This window comes from Ostrea edulis, chromosome 1 (genome assembly GCF_947568905.1).
Source record: "Ostrea edulis chromosome 1, xbOstEdul1.1, whole genome shotgun sequence".
NCBI classification, from domain to species: Eukaryota; Metazoa; Mollusca; class Bivalvia; order Ostreida; family Ostreidae; genus Ostrea; species Ostrea edulis.
The window spans coordinates 26,550,600-26,572,733 of NC_079164.1; the positions used below are offsets into that span (position 1 = coordinate 26,550,600).

General features: G+C 36.9%; 1 protein-coding gene across 5 annotated transcripts in view; it reads left to right on the plus strand.

Moving 5' to 3' along the window:
- Positions 1-19,224, plus strand: part of LOC125663832 (uncharacterized) — a 30,507-nt gene extending 11,283 nt beyond the window's left edge. For 2 of the 5 annotated variants that reach the window (XM_048896230.2, XM_048896228.2), the window contains exons 2-11: positions 8,045-8,212; positions 11,914-12,081; positions 13,507-13,613; positions 13,886-14,067; positions 14,299-14,452; positions 16,431-16,487; positions 16,630-17,350; positions 17,883-18,677; positions 18,852-18,943; positions 19,037-19,224. In XM_048896230.2, the coding sequence (XP_048752187.2) occupies positions 8,045-8,212; positions 11,914-12,081; positions 13,507-13,613; positions 13,886-14,067; positions 14,299-14,452; positions 16,431-16,487; positions 16,630-17,350; positions 17,883-18,677; positions 18,852-18,943; positions 19,037-19,155 (2,563 nt within the window). In that variant the 3' untranslated portion in view covers positions 19,156-19,224. Of the gene's footprint in view, positions 1-5,876; positions 5,966-8,044; positions 8,213-8,317; positions 8,421-8,522; positions 8,909-11,913; positions 12,082-13,506; positions 13,614-13,885; positions 14,068-14,298; positions 14,453-16,430; positions 16,488-16,629; positions 17,351-17,882; positions 18,678-18,851; positions 18,944-19,036 lie in introns of those variants that run through there. The other 3 variants (XM_048896229.2, XM_056153565.1, XM_056153530.1) reach the window with 3 other exon arrangements.
- The last annotated feature ends 2,910 nt before the right edge of the window (positions 19,225-22,134 follow it).

Sequence of the window (22,134 nt, forward strand, 5' to 3'; positions counted from 1 at the left end):
CAGCAGAAAGCATATCGTGATTGAGCATTAAAGATAAGTTTTCATAGCCCCAAAGTAAGAGGTAGGTATCGATAATGTTTAAATCAGGTCAAAATAGATTGTTGAAAAGATAGTTTCGGGCATTAGAATATTTTTTACATTCAGCAAAGTAGTGATCTTCAGATAAGATCAAAGGCGAGTATATTTTTTATGAACCAACACGAAAGGCAGAGTTGGAAGTGATCCGATGTTATAACAGAACGTCGGGAAGGGGAACATTTTCATTCCAGTCTTCGGATTGTTTGAGGTTGTTAGTTTTTTACTGCATACATTTATATACGAAATCTTGAAAAGTATGTGAGGATCACGATAAAGAAAATAACCAGCGAGAATCTCTATCTTACTACATTTAGACCATAACTTTGATAAAATGCTTGGCATTTTGAAACTAGTAGCAAGAATACGTCGGAAATATGTTTCATTACAATAACACGGTCATGTAATTACAATAAATTGAACCAACACCACATTCTCTCCATGTTATTATAACAATTCATCGGGTTAAATGTAAATATCGCAGAGTGTATGATATTTCTCGAAAATCAATTTTCGTTTTTGTTGTATAGGCCTAAATTTCAATTTCCCCACTTTTTAGAATATATAAAACGTCTTTTTTCGTTTATCGTGGTCTCTGTTTTTGAGAATTCATAGTCGAATATTTATGATGTGATGACGCGGTTAATATATTTCCAAATCACTTTTTCGAATTTACAGTTCAAGAAGAATGTGTGCTTGTTTGACCCTTAAAACTGGAAGGGTAATTTATATACGTGTACTTGTATTGGAATGCCTCTGTCTTGCCTTATCGACAGCTCCTGATCCATACACCAAAACAGATTTTACGTTGCTCTTATCTATTTTAGATTTAGCTGCGGTTTTGCAAGGGGTTTTTTTTACTTCCAGATTTTGTATTTTCCCATTATTTTTATATAAGAATTAAAGTGGTTGGGTTGATAAATTCTTCTACACTTTCTACAAGGTTGATATTGATAGCGATTAATTCTGAGAGTTTGGTCTTAATTAGCATGGATTTGGTCATACTGACCTTTTAAGAGATACGTTTTCTTTGCATATTCATTTCAGGCGTTAGTTTTCCTTCCTTGTACATGTATTTGTTTCTTTGTAGTTGGGGTTTCTATATGGTATTTCATGAAAGGTGAAGATAACGAACAGTTCCTATAGTGGGTTATTGAGATCAAACATATTTTTATAATCTTTTGCTCAAATTCACAATACAGTAAACATCTATCTAGTGAAATACACAAACCTCTTTTTTTTTAATATTTTCTAATCAGAACTTGACTACCTGTGCAATTCTAAGTTTATAAAAATTGTCACAATTAATTTTACAAACAGAATGAAAAAAGTTTTATAGAAAAAGGGCAGATACTGAAGATACATCAGATTAAGTTTATGGGTTACATTAAAGGTAATTTTAGCAACAATAGGCAGTCGTGTTATTACTAATTTCCACAGATTTTATGACGTGTTTTATTGAAAAATTGCAATGGAATTACGAACGCTAAAAGGCTACCGAACGCTCTCACGATTTATACAAACGAAACTGTAATGTTAAACCATTTTCTTTGGTATTTACATTATAGCTTTACCATACGTACTGGAATTAAGGCTAATTTCATAATGCAGTGTCATTGATTTAAATCTGTTCTCTTCTTTCTGAAACAAAAGTATGAAAGCACTTGTTGGACACCATAACTAGAAGACTGAATCAACAGTATGTAACCTGTGGTAACATTTACAATATGCCTCTCACTGAAGATGAAACTGATAACTCCTGTAGAATTACAACTCTAATAAAATATTCATGTTGTTATTTAATTATTGGTTGATTGACAGTGCCTGATGTAAATCAATTTGTCGATGTCTAAAACTTTGTGCTGCCGTTGAAGTTACTTCACATTAAATTAGGTCCAAGGGTCGAGTTGGTCCAATGTAGAAGGTGGTATAATGACTCCGAAATAGGAAAAACCGTTTGGTAACCATTTGGTTATATAATTATGATTTTGTAATTTTCATGACTGAATTCAGAAATGTAAAGTAGAATGCCCTGTAATATACACCATTATTTCTATCTTTTTGTGGAAGATTTGAAGTATCATAGAATGCTATGATTTTACCTCCATAATTGAAATCAATATGTAAAATTGGCTCATGCAAGACCAGTAACCTGGTAAAATGATATTTTGTTAATTTGTTTGTATATGAAAATTCATTTTCTCCTCAATCGATTTTTTCTGAGATTAAATCGCTTAATTGGTAACATTAATAAATCTCATGGGTAAAACAATCATAGGTTTTACACCCACCATTTCCTGTTATGATTTCTTGAGCAAAGCTCCATGTCAATTTAGACTACCACTACGGTGAATCATAGTATAAAAACAAAGCAGAAAATAAGGTTAGTAATGTCATGAACATTTCACTGCAAAAACCAGAAAATCAAGAACTTGTATTAATCACAGTTTAGAAATAGATTTCAGTTTTCAAAAATACTTGAAGGTATGAACTGCAGTACCACACGCCGACATACTTCATGGAGCTTGTTTTTAAGGTCATATCTGAAAGACCTGAGATTTTTTCTTAATTCCGGACAATTGGCGAAGGAACGGTGTCTTATTTAACGCATCGCCGAATCGAGAATAGAAGACGTCTTGCTCTGACACTTCGCCGGATCGAGAATAGAACTACATGTAAGACGTCTAGCTCTGACGCGTCACCGGATCGAGAATAGAACTAAGACGTCTAGCTCTGACGCGTCGCCAGATCGAGAATGGAGCTAAAACGTCTAGCTTTGATGCGTCGCCGGATCGAGAATGGAATTAAGACGTAACTTTATCACGTCATCGGATCGAGAATGGAACCAAGATGCCTTTTTATATACCAATCCCCCTTACCGCGAGGTTACCAAGACTGGTGTATATCAAAATATAAAGTTATCATTCCTTAAGAAAATTCGTATTCATTATATAAAACAAGATGAATTATATATTTGTTACCCATGGCGTGAGAATTGTCACATAATCGAATAATTGTTTGTCTTCTGCATTTGTATTTTGAATTGCAAGTACAGTTGTACGTACATGCATATAATTTTTAACTTGTTCTATTTGTCGAAAAAATCCTGATTTTAAAGATACATGTACATATTACGGCAAAGATTAAAATTATAATTGAAAATCAATTTTTTCTTCTTTCTGTCTTTTTTTTTTGTTTTTTTTTTTTTTGTTGGTTGTCCCTTCGAGAATTTTTCATTCAAGTTAATATGTAACCAGGTTTAGATGAAGTATGACAAATTTAAACCTATGCTTAAGCTTTCATTGAGGGTTCTCTTTAAAAACGTGCCAGCGCCTGTTACGACACAGGACCTCCGTTTTTAAGGTCGTATCCGAATGCCCCGTGATTCTCAATTCTAAATGTCGAGCGTTTGGTGAAGGAGCGATCACTACCTATGTTTCATTATGAGACATTTTTTATTATTCTTTTTCGGGCAACATGCGCTCTACATCTCTCTGTCAAAACCTGTAATATCTTGATCAATATGAATTCATTTATCAATAAGTTTACTGGACGACGTTTCTATACCACAACCTGTATTGTATACGCATTTCAGTGTAACCTTTATGGATATCGGGAACACTCTATATAGGATCACTAAATAAAAGAATTTCGGGGCATAGGTTTCAAATCAATAATGGGCGTAAGCAACATCTCCATACAAAAATATAGCAGTCATGGGCATTGTTCATGCATAATTGTTGTCTCAATTTATTCACTTTTACCTTACGTCAACAGATAATTGGGTCTACATCATATCTGCAAAAAACTCAGATGAGACCACAAAAAACCGAGACTACGTGTCACAGCAGGTGTGGTACAATAAAGATCCCTTTCTTTCCAAAGGCTGTATGCGCCGACCATAAGCTTAATGTTTGCATTCCTTCACCGGCAATGATGACGTCTCCATATGAGTGAAAAACTACACAATATACAACCAACCAATTGATGCCGATCTTTACGTATTAATTTTAGGTACGGATTACTCCGTTTACCCGATCGACATTTAGGGCACATGGCGGGTATGACCGGTCAACAGGGGATGCGTACTCCTCCTAGGCTGTTGATTTCACCCTTGGTATGTCCAGGGATCCGTCTTTACCCTACTTGTAACCCTGTGTTCTTTATAAGATTTATAAGATTGATCAATGTACATTATCTTCGCCTTTTCATTGACAATATATGCGTAGTCTTTGGTGATCAGGCCTTCCAACAGTCCCTTGGAATGTCCATAGGCACGAATTGTGCTTCTATATCTGCTGACCTGTTTGCATTCTTATGAGAAAGAATTTATTTAAAAACTTCTTTGTGAGAAAAATATGTCTTAATGTGGCCTTCAACTCGACATTTAGATATATATCCAATAACAATCTTCGCTTTCATTCATATGCCAACTCAATATATCCCCGTGAACTCGAAATAAAAGACACCAAGGAGTCTTCTACTTCTGCTTCATATTTGGATATCTTATTGCATATGGACAAACAACTCAACTTTATGACAAACAAGATGAATTCAGCACTTCTCACATTTATGTAGCAGAATTACATTATCACCTGCATGTGGTGTTTATAATTTAATTGATTCGATATGCCAGAGCATGTTTTGAGTATAATCTATTTTTAAATTGAGGCCGGATATTGAAAAAGAAGTCGATATAACCGGGTTTTTCGTCAATTTGTAATTACGAAACTTTTTCTAAATCTACAGCATCAAAATGCGCGACTTTTCAGCCCGACCACTTCTCACTATAAAATAAAGACCAGGCATTTTTGAACACGGAAATATTCAGATCTTGTGATCAGTTGTCCAAAATTACTTTGTTAAACACCACTCTGAATCTACGCACAAGTACTCTGAAGTTGATATCAAACAGATGCTGGAATTCCTTATTGACAATATCTATGTAGTCTTTGGTGATTAGGCCTTCCATCAGTTTATTGGAATTCCCAGTGACATAAATTCTGTATTCGTTTGAGGCAAGGTGAAGATAACGAACAGTGATCAATCTCATAACTCCTACAAGCAATACAAAATAAATAGTTGGGCAAACACGGACCCCTGGACACACCAGAGGTGGGATCAGGTGCCTAGGAGGGGTAAGCATCCCCTGTTGACCGGTCACACCCGCCGTGAGCCCTATATCCTGATCAGATAAACGGAGTTATCCGTAGTCAAAATTGAACTAGCTATCGAAATCGTAATAACGACCATAGAATTTGCGAAATGTTTACTTCAATTAAGAAACCCCTGTACCATCAATTTGTTTGTCAGTAGCTTACCACGATTTAAAAACTGACTATACGCAGAACAAGCTTTTGCATATCGAATCAGTTGAGATATATAAACACCATATGCAGGTGATAATGGAATATTGCTACATAAATATGGGAAGTTGACGATGGAGAAGCTGAAATCATCCCGTTTGTCGTACAGTTGAGTTGTCAATTTGCCGTTAATGTCTACTTTCAAAAAAAATATCTAAGTATGAAGCAGAAATGAACAACTCTGTGGTGTCCTTTCATTCGAGCTCACAGGGACATATCAAATCGACATATGAATGAAAGCTTTTATTGTTAATAGACAAAACGTCACCGATATATCTAAATGTCGAATTGAAGGTCACAGCGAGAGATATTTTCTGAAGTTTTTGAATAAATTCTGCTTCATATGAATATAAAAACAGGTCAGCTAACAAAGGAGCACAATTCGTGCCCATGGGAATTCCAACAGACTGTTGGAAGACCTGATCACCAAAGACCACGAAGATATTGTCAATGAGGAACTCTAGCATATTTTTTATTTCAACTTCAGAGTACTTGTGCGTGGAATCAGAGTGGTGTTTAACAAAGTAAGTTTTTGAATGACTGATCACTAGATATGAATATTTCCGTTTTCCGTTTTTGTTGAAGAAGCAACTGTCTATGATGTCAAAAAGTCTAGTCTTTAATTTATCGTGAGGAATGGTCGTGTATAGTGTTGAAAAGTGATAGATTTTAATGTTATCAATTTGGGGAAAATCCTGCGATTTCAAGTTTACTAAAAGTTCTTTAGAATTTTTTTAGAATCCACATTTGATTAACACCACTTCTGGCATATGTAGTCGCACATTAAGTTTGAAGTTCCCCCTTAACAGCTGTTGATATTTTCGTGAGGAGCAAAGATAGGGGCTTGGTAGAGCACTTACTGGATCCCAGCAATGTATCTTTGTTTGTAAGGGTTTTATGTAGTTTAGGAATCCAGTATAGGTACGGTAACTCATATTCATTCGACCCATTGACTGGGATATTAAATGTGTCTAAAACTGAAGCATGGTTTTGAAGAATTTCATCTTTTGAAAGGGCAGTTGGAGTATAAGTATGATTACCAAAAGTGGAATTAATGCCAAGTTCATTTAAAATACAGTTATAATAATGAGCGTTACAAACAAAAACAATGATGTTACTAGTTTGTCAGCTGGAACCAAAACATATTCCTCATGTAACCTATTAATTCTTTACTTCTGGTTTACTAAATACAGAAGGATAGATGGTACGTACTTGTGATTTCATGCGCCTGTTGCGAGATTCTAATATCCCTCTTACGCTTTTAACTCATTCTGACAATGTATCAAGTTTTTTTTTCATATTTAGCCCATCGTCTGGCATAATCTTCCACAGAATACATAATAGAGATGAAGTTCTGTCGCCAATTACAAGACCGATGTTATCTGTATTTAGGACCTTTTAGAATAAATTATTTGAGGTCCTCATTTTCAACTATATCAACATCACCAGTAATGACATGTCCAGCTGGACTATAGTTGAAAGAAGATGGAGAACATGTTGGTGGATTACGTATAAGATGGTCTATATCTAGGCACTGCAAAGTTTGTTTATAATTAAAAGGTTTGGATGCAATGGTAGAAATATAGCTGTAGGAAATACAGGGTGTAGACTTGAACTTAAAATAAGTTGGAATACACGACTGAACCCTTTTATGACGAAGAATGTTGCTTATGTTGACGGCATCTATTCCTTTGTTTGTAAATTTGAGCTTAAGGAACTGGCGGCTGAATTCATTCAAAACCTTCTACACGAGAAGAAAAATCTCTTTCTCTGGCTTCTAGCTCGACATTTAGTTACATGTATATCGACAACATTTTATCTATAAACAATACTCATTGTCTTTCATATACAGTCACAGAATCCTCCATATCTACTTCATATTTGAATATTTTATTTATCATAGATGTCAACGGCAAACTAGCAACAACATCTTATGATAAACGAGATGACTCCAGCTTCCATCGTTAACTTCCCATATTCGAGAAGCAAAATCCCATTATCAACTGCACATGGTGTTTATGTCTTTCAGCTGATTCAATTCGCGAGAGTATATTCTGCATGTGAACATTTAAATCGAGAAATAAGTTAAATTTCAACAGTGTCGTTTAAAGAGACAGCATTTTGCAAATTCTATGGTCGTTATAATGATTTAATTTGCAAATACAAGCTATCACTGGGTCGAATGATGTCTGACGTGTTTCATACCAAATGTTATGCTGGGTTTTTTACATACCGATTTTGACTACGGATTGCTCAGTTTACCTAATCAAGATCTAGCCTGATCAAGATCTAGGGCTCATGGTGAGTGTGACCGGTCGACAGGGGATGTTTTCTCCTCCAAGACACCTGATCCCACCTCTGGTATATCCAGGGTTCTGTATTTGCTCGTCTCTTAATTTTGTGTCTTTTATAGGTTTTATAAGATTGATCACTGTTCGTTAGCTTCACCTTTCATTGATCACTGTTCGTTATCTTCACTTCTTCGTGTACGTCTTCAGAAGGTTGATGAAAAGACTTTTTTTAAATATTCAAGTTCCTCATATCCTTAGTATAATTAGTACGGGCGTTTTCGTGTGTTGACAGATTTCATTATATTTCACTAGGCTGCTATGGACGGTATTGATGTTGGTCGGCATGACGGTTATGACGTATCAGATCATTGATAGAATCCTCTACTTCGCCAGCAACCCCATCAGCGTTAACGTCAGAATAAACCACAACCAATCGTTAGCATTCCCAGCTGTTACAATCTGCAATCAAAACGCCTTCAAGTAAGAAAATACAATTACCATTTTCTTTCTATTACCATTTTCTGACATTTGCATTAATGAATAATTTTCCACGTTGAAAAAAAACCTATCATAAATGATTTGCAGAATAACCAATTGGTATGTCTGAAAGTCGAAGGATGACCAAACCCTGAGGTTGTGCGTCATCACTTTTAACGGTTACTCAATACGTCTAACGAAAAATAGACATGTACGCATACGTTTGATCAGATTTTCTAATATTTGCATGTATGAATATTCAATTGATTTATCTATTAACGAATTTAAACTCGAAACATTGGGCATTATCTTTTTCTTCTGTGAAATGAATTCTTTACAAATGAATTCTTTACAAATAACTGGAAATTAGAAAGACATGCATCAGACACGAGCACACAGATGAATTCACACACTGATTTTAGCTACTCTACCGACGTTACTGAGATCGGATGCATGAAAGATACAGGTGTATAGTGTTTGGTACACATATAGTGTGAATTTCAGAGTAACATGCATGAAAGGTGAAGATAACAAACAGTGATCAATCTCATAACTCCACCAAGCATTACAAAATAGATAGTTAGGCAAACACGGACCCCTGGACACACCAGAGGTGGGATCAGGTGCCCAAGAGGAGTAAGCATCCCCTGTCGACCGGTCACACATATTTTAACATGAAGGAGGGCTGATGATATTAAGGTATGGAATATGAAACAAAACAAATGCACTACTCTTCACAAATAAGTAACCACATTTATCAATAAGTATCCACTTTAATTTAATTTCCTGACTTTAAGTAAATTGTATTATTCTCGAGAGGGGCGTAAAACAATATTCAATTTCTGAATAACACTTGCATGTTAGAGTATGAAGCAACATAAAACAGTCCTATTTCATTATTGAAACAAAATTGATCAAATCAAATGATTCAATCTCCTATGCGTTATCTCAATACTGTGTGCTATATTCAACGTGGTATTCTTTGTTTTAATCATTGAATTATCTCACTACATTTAATTATGCCCATTAATGCAACACAAAAGTTACAAAGAATTCCTTATAAAAGCTGCTATTTTCCCCCAAGATATTAAACCACCCATTAAAAGGTGAAGATAACGAACAATGATCAATCTCATAACTCCTATAAGCAATACAAAATAGAGAGTTGGGCAAACACGGAACCCTGGATATACCAGAGGTGGGATCAGGTGCCTAGGAGGAGTAAGCATCCCTGTTTGTATTGCACGAAAAGAAAACTTTTGAATATTTTGAGAACAAAACCATGAAAATTTTTCACTTTAAAAGAGAGTGTAATACTACTTTTAATTGTATTTATAAAAGGATGCAGCACTTGCCAAAATCGAAAATGAGTGTTTAATGATTCAGAATGTCTATGAAAAATTGTTTTAATTTATAGGCAAAATAAAAATCCAGTTGAAGTATTGATGGAATTATCAGATTATCCCTGATGTAAAACTTATACAGTACCAATTTTGATGCACCATAATGTAAAACTTATACGGTACCAATTTTGATGCACCATACATTACATTATTTTAGCAACACATTTAGGGAAAATTCTACACATTGCATTGAATTTATGTCAGTGATTAATTAAAATGAAAAAGTAAAGATAACGAAGTGATTGATTTTATAATACAAAAGAAAGAGTAGAGTAAACACGGTGCCCTGGACACGTCAGAGGAGAGATAAATATAATACAAAATAAAGAGTAGGGTAAACACAGTACCCTGGACACGCCAGAGGAGGAATCAATATAATACAAAATAAAGAGTAGGATAAACACGATCCCTTTACAACATATGGGAAATATTTAGTATGTATATCATTCCTTTAGAAATCATAGGACACGTGTATTTTCACAACGGTGAATACTGGCTGGTAGAAAACTTTGAAATTAGAGAAGAAATTACCTGTTTACTCTCATTGTACATATACAATGTAGGTACATTGTAACTGTCTCAGCTATTATTTCTAATGACAAGTGTTGAATGTTCAAATGAAATATTATCAAAGGGTTAGATATCTAAAAGATAAGTAATGATGCATGTAGAAAAGAAAATACGTGAACAATGCAATAAGCATCCATGGTAAAATTGCTATAGCTATGAATGTTTAAGAATACGATCGAGATTTTCCCCATCTCCTTTATCTATCATCATTTATCCTTATTGCACAGAAACCAAACTGGAAGAATTGATAAAGAAACAGTCCTAAAATCAATGATTAAAAAGTCTCAATAATTCTCAGTAACAGATCAATATCAGACAGGTCAGCGCCTCTCTGACGTCATACCGCATGATTCTGAACAGAGTTTACACGTCTTGTCAGCTCACGCTTTGAATTTGTAAAACTTTTTAAATAGCTTATCAAAGAAGGATTTGGAAATAGGAGTATTGTGCCATGTGTACTTTAAACTGCAAAATACCAAGTTTATTTATAAAGCCACTTGCTTTACAAACTATCACCTCTTTGGGGATCAACATTGATGCCTATATCCATTGCGTGTTGCAGCCCGATCATTGCATATAATCATATTCCTCCTCTGACCTTGAAACAAGAGACAACATTAGAACTATATTGTCTCTGTGTCTCGCTGTTGTCTTAACCAGATGTTACACAAAGCGACATTGCACTCGTGTTTTCGCAGATTGATTAATTACTCGCAGTTTGATAAAAAAAAAAATCAAACAAAAAAACAGCAGTTATTGTACATAGTCTATTTGGATTTTGACCTACATCTATGCTAAGACCAATCGGTCATTGTAGAGTGATTTTTTTTATACATGGAACCAGACTTCTGAATGAAAACGTTATAGGTGTTTGTTGGGGTTGCATGATTTAAGAAGACTATATTAACATTTACAACATTTAATGATTGAAAACGATTAACACTTATAAGTTTATTTATGACAATTTTAGACAAATTATAAGATATTTAATTGATCAATCTAATCGAAATTAGATCCTTTGATCCGCTCACGTATATTGCCACATATGCTGAAGAAAGGATCTAATTTTAACGAGATTGCCATAGTTGCGTCTTTTTTCGGATATGACCTTGAAAATTGATATTCCATGACGTACGTCATGCTATAGCAAGGCGTTGGCATTTCTCATGCTAAGACTATTTTAAACTATGCGTGACCATGAGCAGGTGATAATGAAATATTGCTACATGAATTTGAGAATTGACAAAAACTAAAGTCATCCCGCTTGACATAAAGTTGAATTGTAGGCTTGTCCTTAATGTCTACGATCAGTAAAGTATACAGATGAACAGACGTAGAAGACTCTATGGTGCCTTTTATTTCGTGTTCACTGAGATATATTAAATCAACATATGAATGAAAGTGAATGTTGTAAATATACAATAGATATAAAATGTAATCGACGTATCTAAATGTCGAGTTGAAGGCCACAGCAAGAAACTTTTTCTTCTCACAAAAAAATCTTTTGAATAAATTCCTAAATTCATTATCATCATCATATCCGAAAGACTCGCTTTTCAAGCCCCGTGAGTACCAACATTGATACAGAGCACATGTATGGTTAGAACTATAATAAATAAAGAAACAAGTTGCACAAATGATATAAATTCTTTTTCATAATTCAATGGTGATATGTAACTCTACCGGTATACGTTATAACTCAAGCTTTGCATTTATATTTTTTCCTTCCAGGGCTAGTACTGCAGCCCAAAAGGGCTGGTATCGCCTGATAGAAACCATGTACAATGGGAGCTCCAAGTCCTTATCACGTGAAGATATAAAAAGGTTCCAAATTTCCAACCTCACATTCAACCAGATTTTCCAGGAAGCCTCGCACAGAAAAGAGGACCTCATTGTAAGGTAGTGTGATAGATATGTCCCAATCCGACGGGAAATTAGTTAACGGAACGCAGTTACTTTGAGTTGGTAGTTTACCTTAGAAAAAGACTAGAGTGGGCTTTATTTGGTCATGTTTTTCCCGCGTTAACATTCCTGTCTAGAATAAACTTTTCACATTATCATCTTCTCAAGAACCACAAGGTCAATCAATTTCATCTGAACTGTCACTGTTGAAAAAGTCTTGTATGAAAACTTGATCATCTTTTGCTTGCTCAAACTAAGGTTCCATACCCAAGGCCAAAAGACAAAGGAATGTACATGTATACAGTGTGCAAATGTAAAAATGTTCCTTAATTTTCCACAAGAGTATCAGATGTCAAATTAAAATACAAGCAACCTCATGTAGCATAGAGTCACTTTTGACCCCTGGTGTTTGAATGGGGCCATCGGGGGGTTTTAAGTAAAGGGAAAATCACGATGACCGTCTCAGGAACGACGAAAGCACATTAAAAAGGCAAATCATATGCCATCTTTGCTAGCCAAGGGTTTACGATCCGCTCCGCTTCTCTACAAACCCTTGGCAGATTTAGTGCGATTTTCGTAGCTTTGAGTGGCGCCCTCTAGCGGATGGAGAAAACATCCCTGTTTGGATTACATCATACTTATCCAATGAAAATGCGTGTTTCAGCTACTGTTTAAAAGTTGTTTAGAAATGGCTGTGCTCGTTGTTTCGATATGGCTGCGCTCAGTGAGTAAAGCGATGTGGTATGCAAATCATTCAAAATATTAATAATGAATTTAACTATCTCTTAATTGCATACTTGAAAAAGAAATCAGTGAGAATATTATTTAGAATATAAACATGTGGTGAACCCATGAAATACATGTAGTCTCTAAAAATAACCTCACGCGTGTAAGGTGAATTCCAAATCCAGGAAAATAGCTCTGACGCAACTGTCTAAATCTGGGATAGATTAAACATAAAACAACAAATTACAAGAGATGTTTGATAATAAACTTATGGTACGGCACTGTAGTAAATAAAATGCACTTCTTTACGCAGATACGAGTCTGAACTGCGCACGTGACATCATTGGTTTGAATATGTATTTGATACACGGCCGAGTGACAGTTGTAGGTATTTAAATTCCTTTGTTTTGCACGTGATCTAACGTAACACGTTCTCTGATTGAGCAGTGGACTTTCCCTGTGTCCAATCATATGCTGAAAGTTGAGCGGATCGTTAACCCTTGACTAACGAAGATGATCATATGCAAGTCTCTCCTTGTTTGGTCCCTGGGCAAGCTAGGACCACAGTCGAGAGTTAATATCTTACATAGGAATTTTTTCAAATAAGCTGTTTCCCACTTTCCTCGTATCTGTCTTTTCCATATCCTTTTCTGTACCTTCTTCGATCAATCGTCCGTGTTTTTCTTTTCTTTCCAGTTGCCGTTGGTCCGGACTCCCATGCGGACCAGAAAATTTCACCGAGCAGTTGACGGATCATGGCAACTGTTACCAATTTGTGGCTCCCGAAAATGCCCGATCCACAGGTACATGTGTGAATGGACCGGAGTAACAGTCCATATGGACTGTATTGCATGGATAGAAATGTTCCTCCCTCACGCCATGTAAATTGTTCAGAACTTCATATCGATAAATATATATATAGGAAAGTATGCCCAGTTGTTCAGATTCTTTTAGATGTTGTTTAATCAGGATATGTTTCTATTCAAATATCTGTTTTAAACATTGAAATTTTCGAAGTGTGAAGTTCCTTCTTTGAAACTCTCTCTATACGTTAACCTCTTAAAACTTTTCATAGGTGCAGAAAATGGGTTAAATCTGCTTCTGAACGTAGAGCAATACGAATACATGCCGGGACCGAATGACGCGGCGGGTGTAAAAGTACTCACCCACCAGCAGAGTGACATCCCACGCGTGCGTGAGCTAGGAATCGCTGTTCCAACAGGGACACAAGCCTTCATAGGACTTCAAGTTATACTGGTGACTTCATTAAGTTGAAGAGTAACTGGGCTCAAAACTTCATGGGTGCTCAAAAAGATTTAAATGCTCAAAACATGTTTACTGAAACATTTGTTTGCATGTTTTGGTTTTACTAAGCTAGTTTCATTTCTATTCTGCTGAAGTTCGTTCAAGTAGCCTCTCTTGACACATTCTCACATTATTTAATTGCCAATTTTTTGACGCATTTTCAGATCAAATGCCTCTTTTTAGGTACACAATGTAGAAATCCCCCACGGCCAGTGTCGATTCAAATCTCTGAAGTTCTTTCCCCATTACTCGTACGACTCCTGTCTGACGGAGTGTTATGCAGACATGGCTGCCAAGAAGTGCGGATGTCGGGATTACTATATGCCTTATGTGAATGGTAACTAATGAATTTTAAATAGTACAAAGATACATGTATACACATGAAATGTGAAGATGACGAACAGTAATCAATTTCCTAACTCCTATAAGTAATACAAAATAGATAGTTAGGCAAACACGGACCCCTGGACACACCAGAGGTGGGATCAGGTGCCTAGGAGGAGTAAGCATCCCCTGTTGACCGGTCACATCCGCCGTGAGCCCTTTATCCGGATCAGGTAAACGGAGTTACCCGTAGTCAAAATCAGTGTGCCAAGAAGGCCTAACAATCGGTATGAAACACGTGAGACAGCATTTGATCCAATGATAGATTGTATTGACGAACTACATCGTTATAACGACCATAGAATTTGCGTAATGCTGACTTCAATCAAGACTGTTGAAACCCCTGTACCACCAACTTGTTTGTCAGTAGCTTACCTCGATTTAAAAACTGACCATACGCAGAACGTTGAGAGATATAAACACCATATGCAGGTGATAATGGAATATTGCTACATAAAAATATCAAATACTGAATCGTTACAACAAAAACAATTCGTATTCATTATGGACTATGCGGAATTGTTTTATTTGATAATAAACATTTCATCAGATTGTATCGGGTTACCAATTTCTCCCCACTTTTCACATTAGACAATAATTTGTCTTAAAAATAAAATCACTTAATTCTTCGTAAAACTTAATTAATTTGTAATGCATAAAGCAAATTCTGTAATATGAGAAATGAAATCAATAATTATGATTGGACATATGTAAAAAGAACTAATTAGTTCCATTATACTGATTAGTTGAATATATCACATATCGATTAACATTCTGCGTCTTCACTACCGCAAACAAAGATATTAGTAAGTGTTACATTCTGTTATGATATACAGTAGTGAATGGGGAAGGATATAACTTTTTGACTGAAGTACATATGTATATATGTCTGTCCGTAGACTTTTCACATTTTCATCTTCTCCACTAGGCCAACGTGATCTAAACTTGGCACAAAGTGTCCGAGTTATACTCTGAAGCGTAGTGGAAAGTAGGTTAGACATGCGCTGCACTACCAAGTTTGTTCATTTCAGAATATATGCCTCATTACAAGGGGAGATAGTTAGCAATTTGTTAGAATAGGGTGGGATAAGTAAAACTGTTCTTCTCAAGAGCATCTTTTCCAGAATAGATCACATTTATGGGAATTCTAGATTCAAAATTGTTCAAATAATCTCCCACCAAATCATGACCCCGGAGGGTAGGGTGGGGCCAGTTTCATAATGGAATTTATATAGGGTAAACCTTTTTTTAATTCTCAAGATCACAGGACCACCATTCGTTACATTAATACACAAGCATCCTCAAGTATAGCAGAGTCACGTTTGCTCAATTTTTGGCTTCCACGGGCTGGATGAGGCGACAATAGGGGATCAAAGTTTTACACGAGACTGTATGATAAAGTCTTCAAAATCTTCTTATGTACATCAAAGCTCCTGGAGTAGGGTGAAACCTCTGTAGAGGTTACATTGGAAATGTTCAATGCATGGGAATATACAGGGGGAAGTGAGGATGAAGAGAGTAAAAATCATTTGTTTAAAAAAAAACAAAAGCCTTCTGAAGAACATCAGGACCAGGTTGACTCCAGTCTATAGTTTTCCCACCCTCTCTATATTTTTCTTCCATGTGGCTTTTGGGCGCCGTCTTCTTCTTTGGTTGTCCACCTATATCCAACGTGTAGTTATCAGTACCAGTCTTCTCCTCAGGCTGTGGCCGATCCTGTTCCAGCTTCAAGCAGATCTAGACAATGATTCGATTTGATCTTTTATTTTCCACTTCCTGTGGATGCCATGTCCCCATAGGCCAGTATTTTCTCATCCATGAGAACAGCAAGCTATTTAACTTTTCTTCATTGCTAAGGATAGACTGACCAATGCGTCTTTTTAGCGATAATGGAATCTACTATTTTTAATACTTGTTTTCTTTATCTTCAGATTTCCCTCCTCCTTGCAATCTTGAGCAGTACTTCAGCTGTCTTAAACCGCTTCATGGTAAATGCTTTATGTAATGTGACAATTCATTTAAACTCAAATTAAAGCCGGAAATTAATTTGGTTACTATGATTTACTATTACTGCTGTTCCTTTAGATCTATATGTATTATTTCTTTTGGTACTTGTATCTGTTTATACAGATGACTTTTCGGCCTGGAAGGAGAGCTGCGATTGTCCCACCGCCTGTGATTACACCGTGTACGACCCGGTTCTGTCTTACGCTGCCACTTCCGAGTACGCAGGTCAGAGGTTAATGGACGACACAAACGTAACCACACTTAACACCAAGCTCAAACAAGCGCGGGAAATCACACATCGCATGGATGTGAGAAAACTAGCGCCATTTAAAAAGAAGGTGGACGATATGAATCGGACATTCACGGACGTGAAACAAATTATAGAAGAGACGGTACAAAAACAGATCATGTATCAAATTGGGAACGTCACAGATCAATATAATCGTGTCGTTAAAGTAATTAAGAAAAGAATACTCCTATTGAAGTATCAAATCTACAATGTCCAGAAAAACTTCATGAGAGGGCGCGATGCTATGGAGGAAAGAACCCTATCACACGTATGTAACAGTTTCCATGAGTTTGTTTTTGCGTTCGAGACGAACTTACGAAACCTTGTCGCCGAGAACGACACCAATGTCAGGAGAGTCTTCTACGTCAGTACGCTTAACATGGTAGACGTAAAAACAGAAAATGCCAAACGAGCACTCGCCAACTTCACGCTCTTATATAATGCTTATGTTACAGGAACGCCTATTTTTAATTACAAGTTCCAGAGATTTTCCAGAAAGAATAATAAATGGATTGTGCCCAGACCACTACTGAACGAGTCAACATACCACAACACGTAAGTCATACAAAATATACCTAGCTACGTAATAACTATGAGAGTCACGTGATGAAATATCAAATAAGTGCATTTATTATTTATGGATATCGAAATATAAACAGTGTAAAATACCGAAACTCTTAAAAATTAATCGGTCTTAAAGATATGCGCCCTATTTCTTGCAAAGAAAAATATTTGAAAATAAACCAGCTTTGACAATAAGCCCTATTTTAGCCATTTTAAAGGATTTATTTGACTGAAAACTCATTTCTTTTTCGTTCTTTTGGTAAAAATTGTTTAAAACTAGAGATTCATAACTTCTCCTTTTAGTTGATATTTGTAAGATAATTTAACACAATACTTTCTTTCAATTTAGTTCCGGACTGTAGATTTCTTTTTGCTTGGAAAATTGGCTAAGATTTGGAAATAAAACGGTTTTCAAAATAGGCCCCACTTTCTTACCAAAACCTCAGCTTATTTTCAAAATTTTAGGATATTTCAAAATTAGCCTATTCTTCATTGTGTAAGGAATTCCATTATAATATTACAGATATGCAACAAAGTACAGTGGGAAACTGGACAGCGACATACAGAATATTCTGGACACGCTCTCGTTCTATCGGGAAATGGCTACAGAGGTGTTTACAGACAAGAGTCTTAACATCACAGAAATGAACCGCGTCAGTGGGCGTTTCCTAAACTTCTGTGAGATGTATTACCACACAAAAAGTACTCTCTATTACGAAACAGTGGACAGACCGGAGCGAATTCTCCAACAAAGACTGGAGGCCACCAGGAGACAGGAAGCGGATCTGATCAGGATTAAATCCAGTATGCTAAACACTCTAGAAACCCTACAGAACGCATCCATGGCCGTAACAGATGGAGTTTTAATAAGAGTAAAGGCCATTCTTCGAAAGACGTTTGAGTATTTCACTAGCAGTGATCGTACAAAACTGTCCGTGAGCGAACTATTTCACTCCCTCGAGTTCATATCTGACGTCAGCAAAATACGAAAGTTTTTACAGGAGATAACATCACGTGGAGCCTTTTTATTTGACACTTGGTTGTCAATGGGAACCAGGGTGAGGCAAATTTGGGATGACATAATCAAGGATCGTGATCTAGAGGAATATTATGTGTATAAAAACTACACGAACTTTCTGAGGAACGCATCGGAAGTGAAAAACGAAATAGACAAAAACTTCGGGAAGATTCGCTCCCAGAATGATCTGCGATTCGTTGCTTGGAATAAGGACGTTTTGCTGTTTGAGGCAATAGACAACATGCAATCGGAATTGCTAAAATTCAATGAAAGCGCAATATTTGATGAAAACGTCTTAAAGTATGGCTTACAATAATTTGCAAGAAAGATACATCTTTAATCTCCGTAATTTCTTGATTGATAGCTAGATAGTGTAATACAAGATTTTGAGCAGCAGTCAAGACACTTTTTCAATGAGTACATGTTTCAGGTGCCCGTCGGATACTTATCTTTTTAAATCATATTTTTTTACAGGAACAACTTCCTGGAGCTCAAGATATTTTACAGACAGCTGAGTTATGAAGATATAACACAACAAGAGGCTTACGATATATTTGCTCTGCTTTGTAAGTCGGCTGTTGCTCTCAACGTAAGTCATCAATTTCCTTTGTTATATTAACTTGCATATAAAGACTTATATCTAAGTTTTATTTTTCTAGGTGACATTGGAGGGTCTCTGGGCCTGTTCATCGGAGCTAGTGTCGTGACGTTATTTGAGCTATTCGATCTCTTTGGAACATACTTTGCAGATAGGAAATTGAAGCGCACGAAGCAATAAATCCCAACAAATGTTTAACTATGTTTTTATTTTTGTATGAAAGAGGGAAAATAAAGTTTTTCAAAACAAGCTGGTTTTGTTTTACCGATTAAATACTAATGAGTCCTCTCTACCGAACATCTCGGTACCGCCCAGTTCGGCTTCAGGAAAAGAAAGGGGTGTACCGATGCCATCTCTGAACTCCGACAACTGTGTGAGAGGGCAATGAAATACGACCAAGATCACCATCTCGTATCCGTGGACCAGCCTTCGACAGCGACAAGCTGTGGAAGGTCTTTGAGCAGTATTACGTCAAGAGGAAACTATATGTACTAGACAATTTCCGGGCCATCGACGCCAACAGCAGAAGCACAGTCCGCACTACCAGTGGAACATCTCACTGGTTTCCAACTTTCCAATAACATCCGGAGTCAGGTAGAGCTGCAATCTTCCCTCCTCTGCTCTTCGTGACCTATGGACCAGATTAGAAAGGAAGCCAACCCAGACCCCGAGGCACTCGACGAGCTCATGTTTACAGACAACCAGGCAATGATAAACAACGACAAGGCACAGCTACAGGAGCATACAGACCAACTCAATACAAGCTGTGAGAAACATGACATGAAGATCAGTGTCAGCAAGACCGATGTCATGACAGTTAGTGAGTCAGCAGGAGACCGGACAAACTGTACATCAACACCAACGGATCCCAGCTGAACCAAGCCAGTGAATTTCAATACCTGGGCAGTATTTTAACATAAAACGGCAAACTAGATCGAGAAATAGAGACAAAATGTCAGAAAGTCAATGCTGTCAGCAATCAACTCGGCCCTCTCCTGAGACACCCAAACATCCCCATGAGCACCAAGGCGAAACTCGTCAATGCCGTTTTCTTACCAACACTCACATATCAGCACCAGACACGGTCCCTATAACAAAAGCCCTCGAGAGGAAACTGGTCACATGCGAAATGAATGTCTAAGAAGAGTGGTTACTAAGGCAAGACGAGACAACATCAGAAATGAAGTCATTAGAGACATGGTAGGAGCAACACCAGTCCTACAACACATCAAGCACCAGAGGATCAAGTGGTTCAGACACCTCAACGGATGCCTCCAGTTCAACCCGCTCTTCGGGCATATAAAACCAGATACTCTGGCAGAAGAGCCAGAAGAAGGCCAAGGCGACGCTGGATCGACTCCGTGGTAGACACCCTCAGGGCTCCCGGGATGTTCCTCCTCCAGGCCACTCGCCTTGTTGCAGACGACTGTTTCTCCACACGACGCCCACTAGTACAAGTGGAAGGGGAAAAGTAAAACTTATCCTCTCTACAAAGATCAGCAAGGTGCTCCCATACAGCTGCATGTACATAATATTGTATTCTCAAACAGCTACACAACACGGTACTCTCATACAGCTACACAACGCGGTACTCTCATACAGCTACACAACGCGGTACTCTCATAGAGCTACACAACGCGGTACTCTCATACAGCTACACAACGCGGTACTCTCATACAGCTACACAACACAGTACTCACATACAGCTACACAACACGGTACTCTCATAGAGCTACACAACACGGTACTCTCATAGAGCTATATACAGTCCATGAAACGGTCTACTTTCCCACTTGAACGGTGAACGCACGCAAAGCGAACGTACACAGAACGAACGGTGAGCGCAATTTGGTGAACGATGAGCGCACGGTGAACGCAATTTGGTGAACAGTGAGCGGTATATTTCGAATTTTTCCCTTTGTGCAAGTACTGGATGTATTCCCCATGATCGTCACATCAATGTACGGAGCAATCATGCACATACAAAATAAATTGTTTACAGTATTACATGTAAGATACATGTATACATCGAAAGTAGAAAAAATATTCTAATATATTTAGAATTCTTGACGTTTTCATAAATCATGAATATTGGTGCGTCATCTCGGTATGATGTAGGAAATTTGACTAGTCCACAGGAAATGACGTTAATGTGATGGAAACGCAGTCATGGACATCGTTCATATAAAAGACCTAGTATAAATGATGTCACGTTTGATTCACTTTTACCTTACGTCAACAGACAATTGAGCCCACATCATATTCGCACAAAACTTTACTCTGTTGAGAGTTTTACATACGTTATTTGAAGAAGGCATAGCTAGTCTATACTTGGATTTTTCAACACCTGAATATAGACTGTCAACACTTTGATTATGGATGTTGCAAATGACAGGCTCTTTAAACCACCACGGGTCATCGATGATATTCCTTCCGAATCATGCCGCCAATTCCTTAAGCTCAAATTTACAAACAAAGGAATAGATGCCGTCCAAATAAGCAACATTCTTCGTCATAAAAGAATCCAGTCGTGTATTCCAACTTATTTCAAGTTCAAATCTACATCCTGTATTTCCTACAAATATACTTCTACTATTGTATCCAAACGTTTTAATTATAAACAAACTTTGCAGTGCCTAGATAAAGACCATCTTACACTTATCCCACCTACCGTCTTCTTCGTCTTCTTTCACCTATAGTCCAGCAGGACATTTCATTACTGGTGATGTTGATATAGTTGAAAATGAGGACCTCAATCACTTATTCTGAAAGGTCCTAAATACAGAGAATCTCGGTCTTGTAATTGGCGACAGAACTTCATCTCTATTATGAATTCTGTCGAAGATTAATGCCAGACGATGGCCTAAATATGAAAAAGGAGAACTTGATACATTGTCAGAATGGATTAAAAGTATAAGAGGAATATCAAAATCCCGCATTAGACACATCAAAACAAAAGTACGTACCACTTATTCTTCTGGTTTAGTATACCAGAAGTAATGAAAGAATTGGATAGGTTACATGAGGAATATGTTTTGGTTCCAGCTGACAAAGCTTGTTACATCATTATCTTTGTTTGTAAGGCCCATTATTACCACTGTCTTTTAAACGAATTTGGCATTAATTCCACTTTTGGTAATCATACTTATACTCCAACTG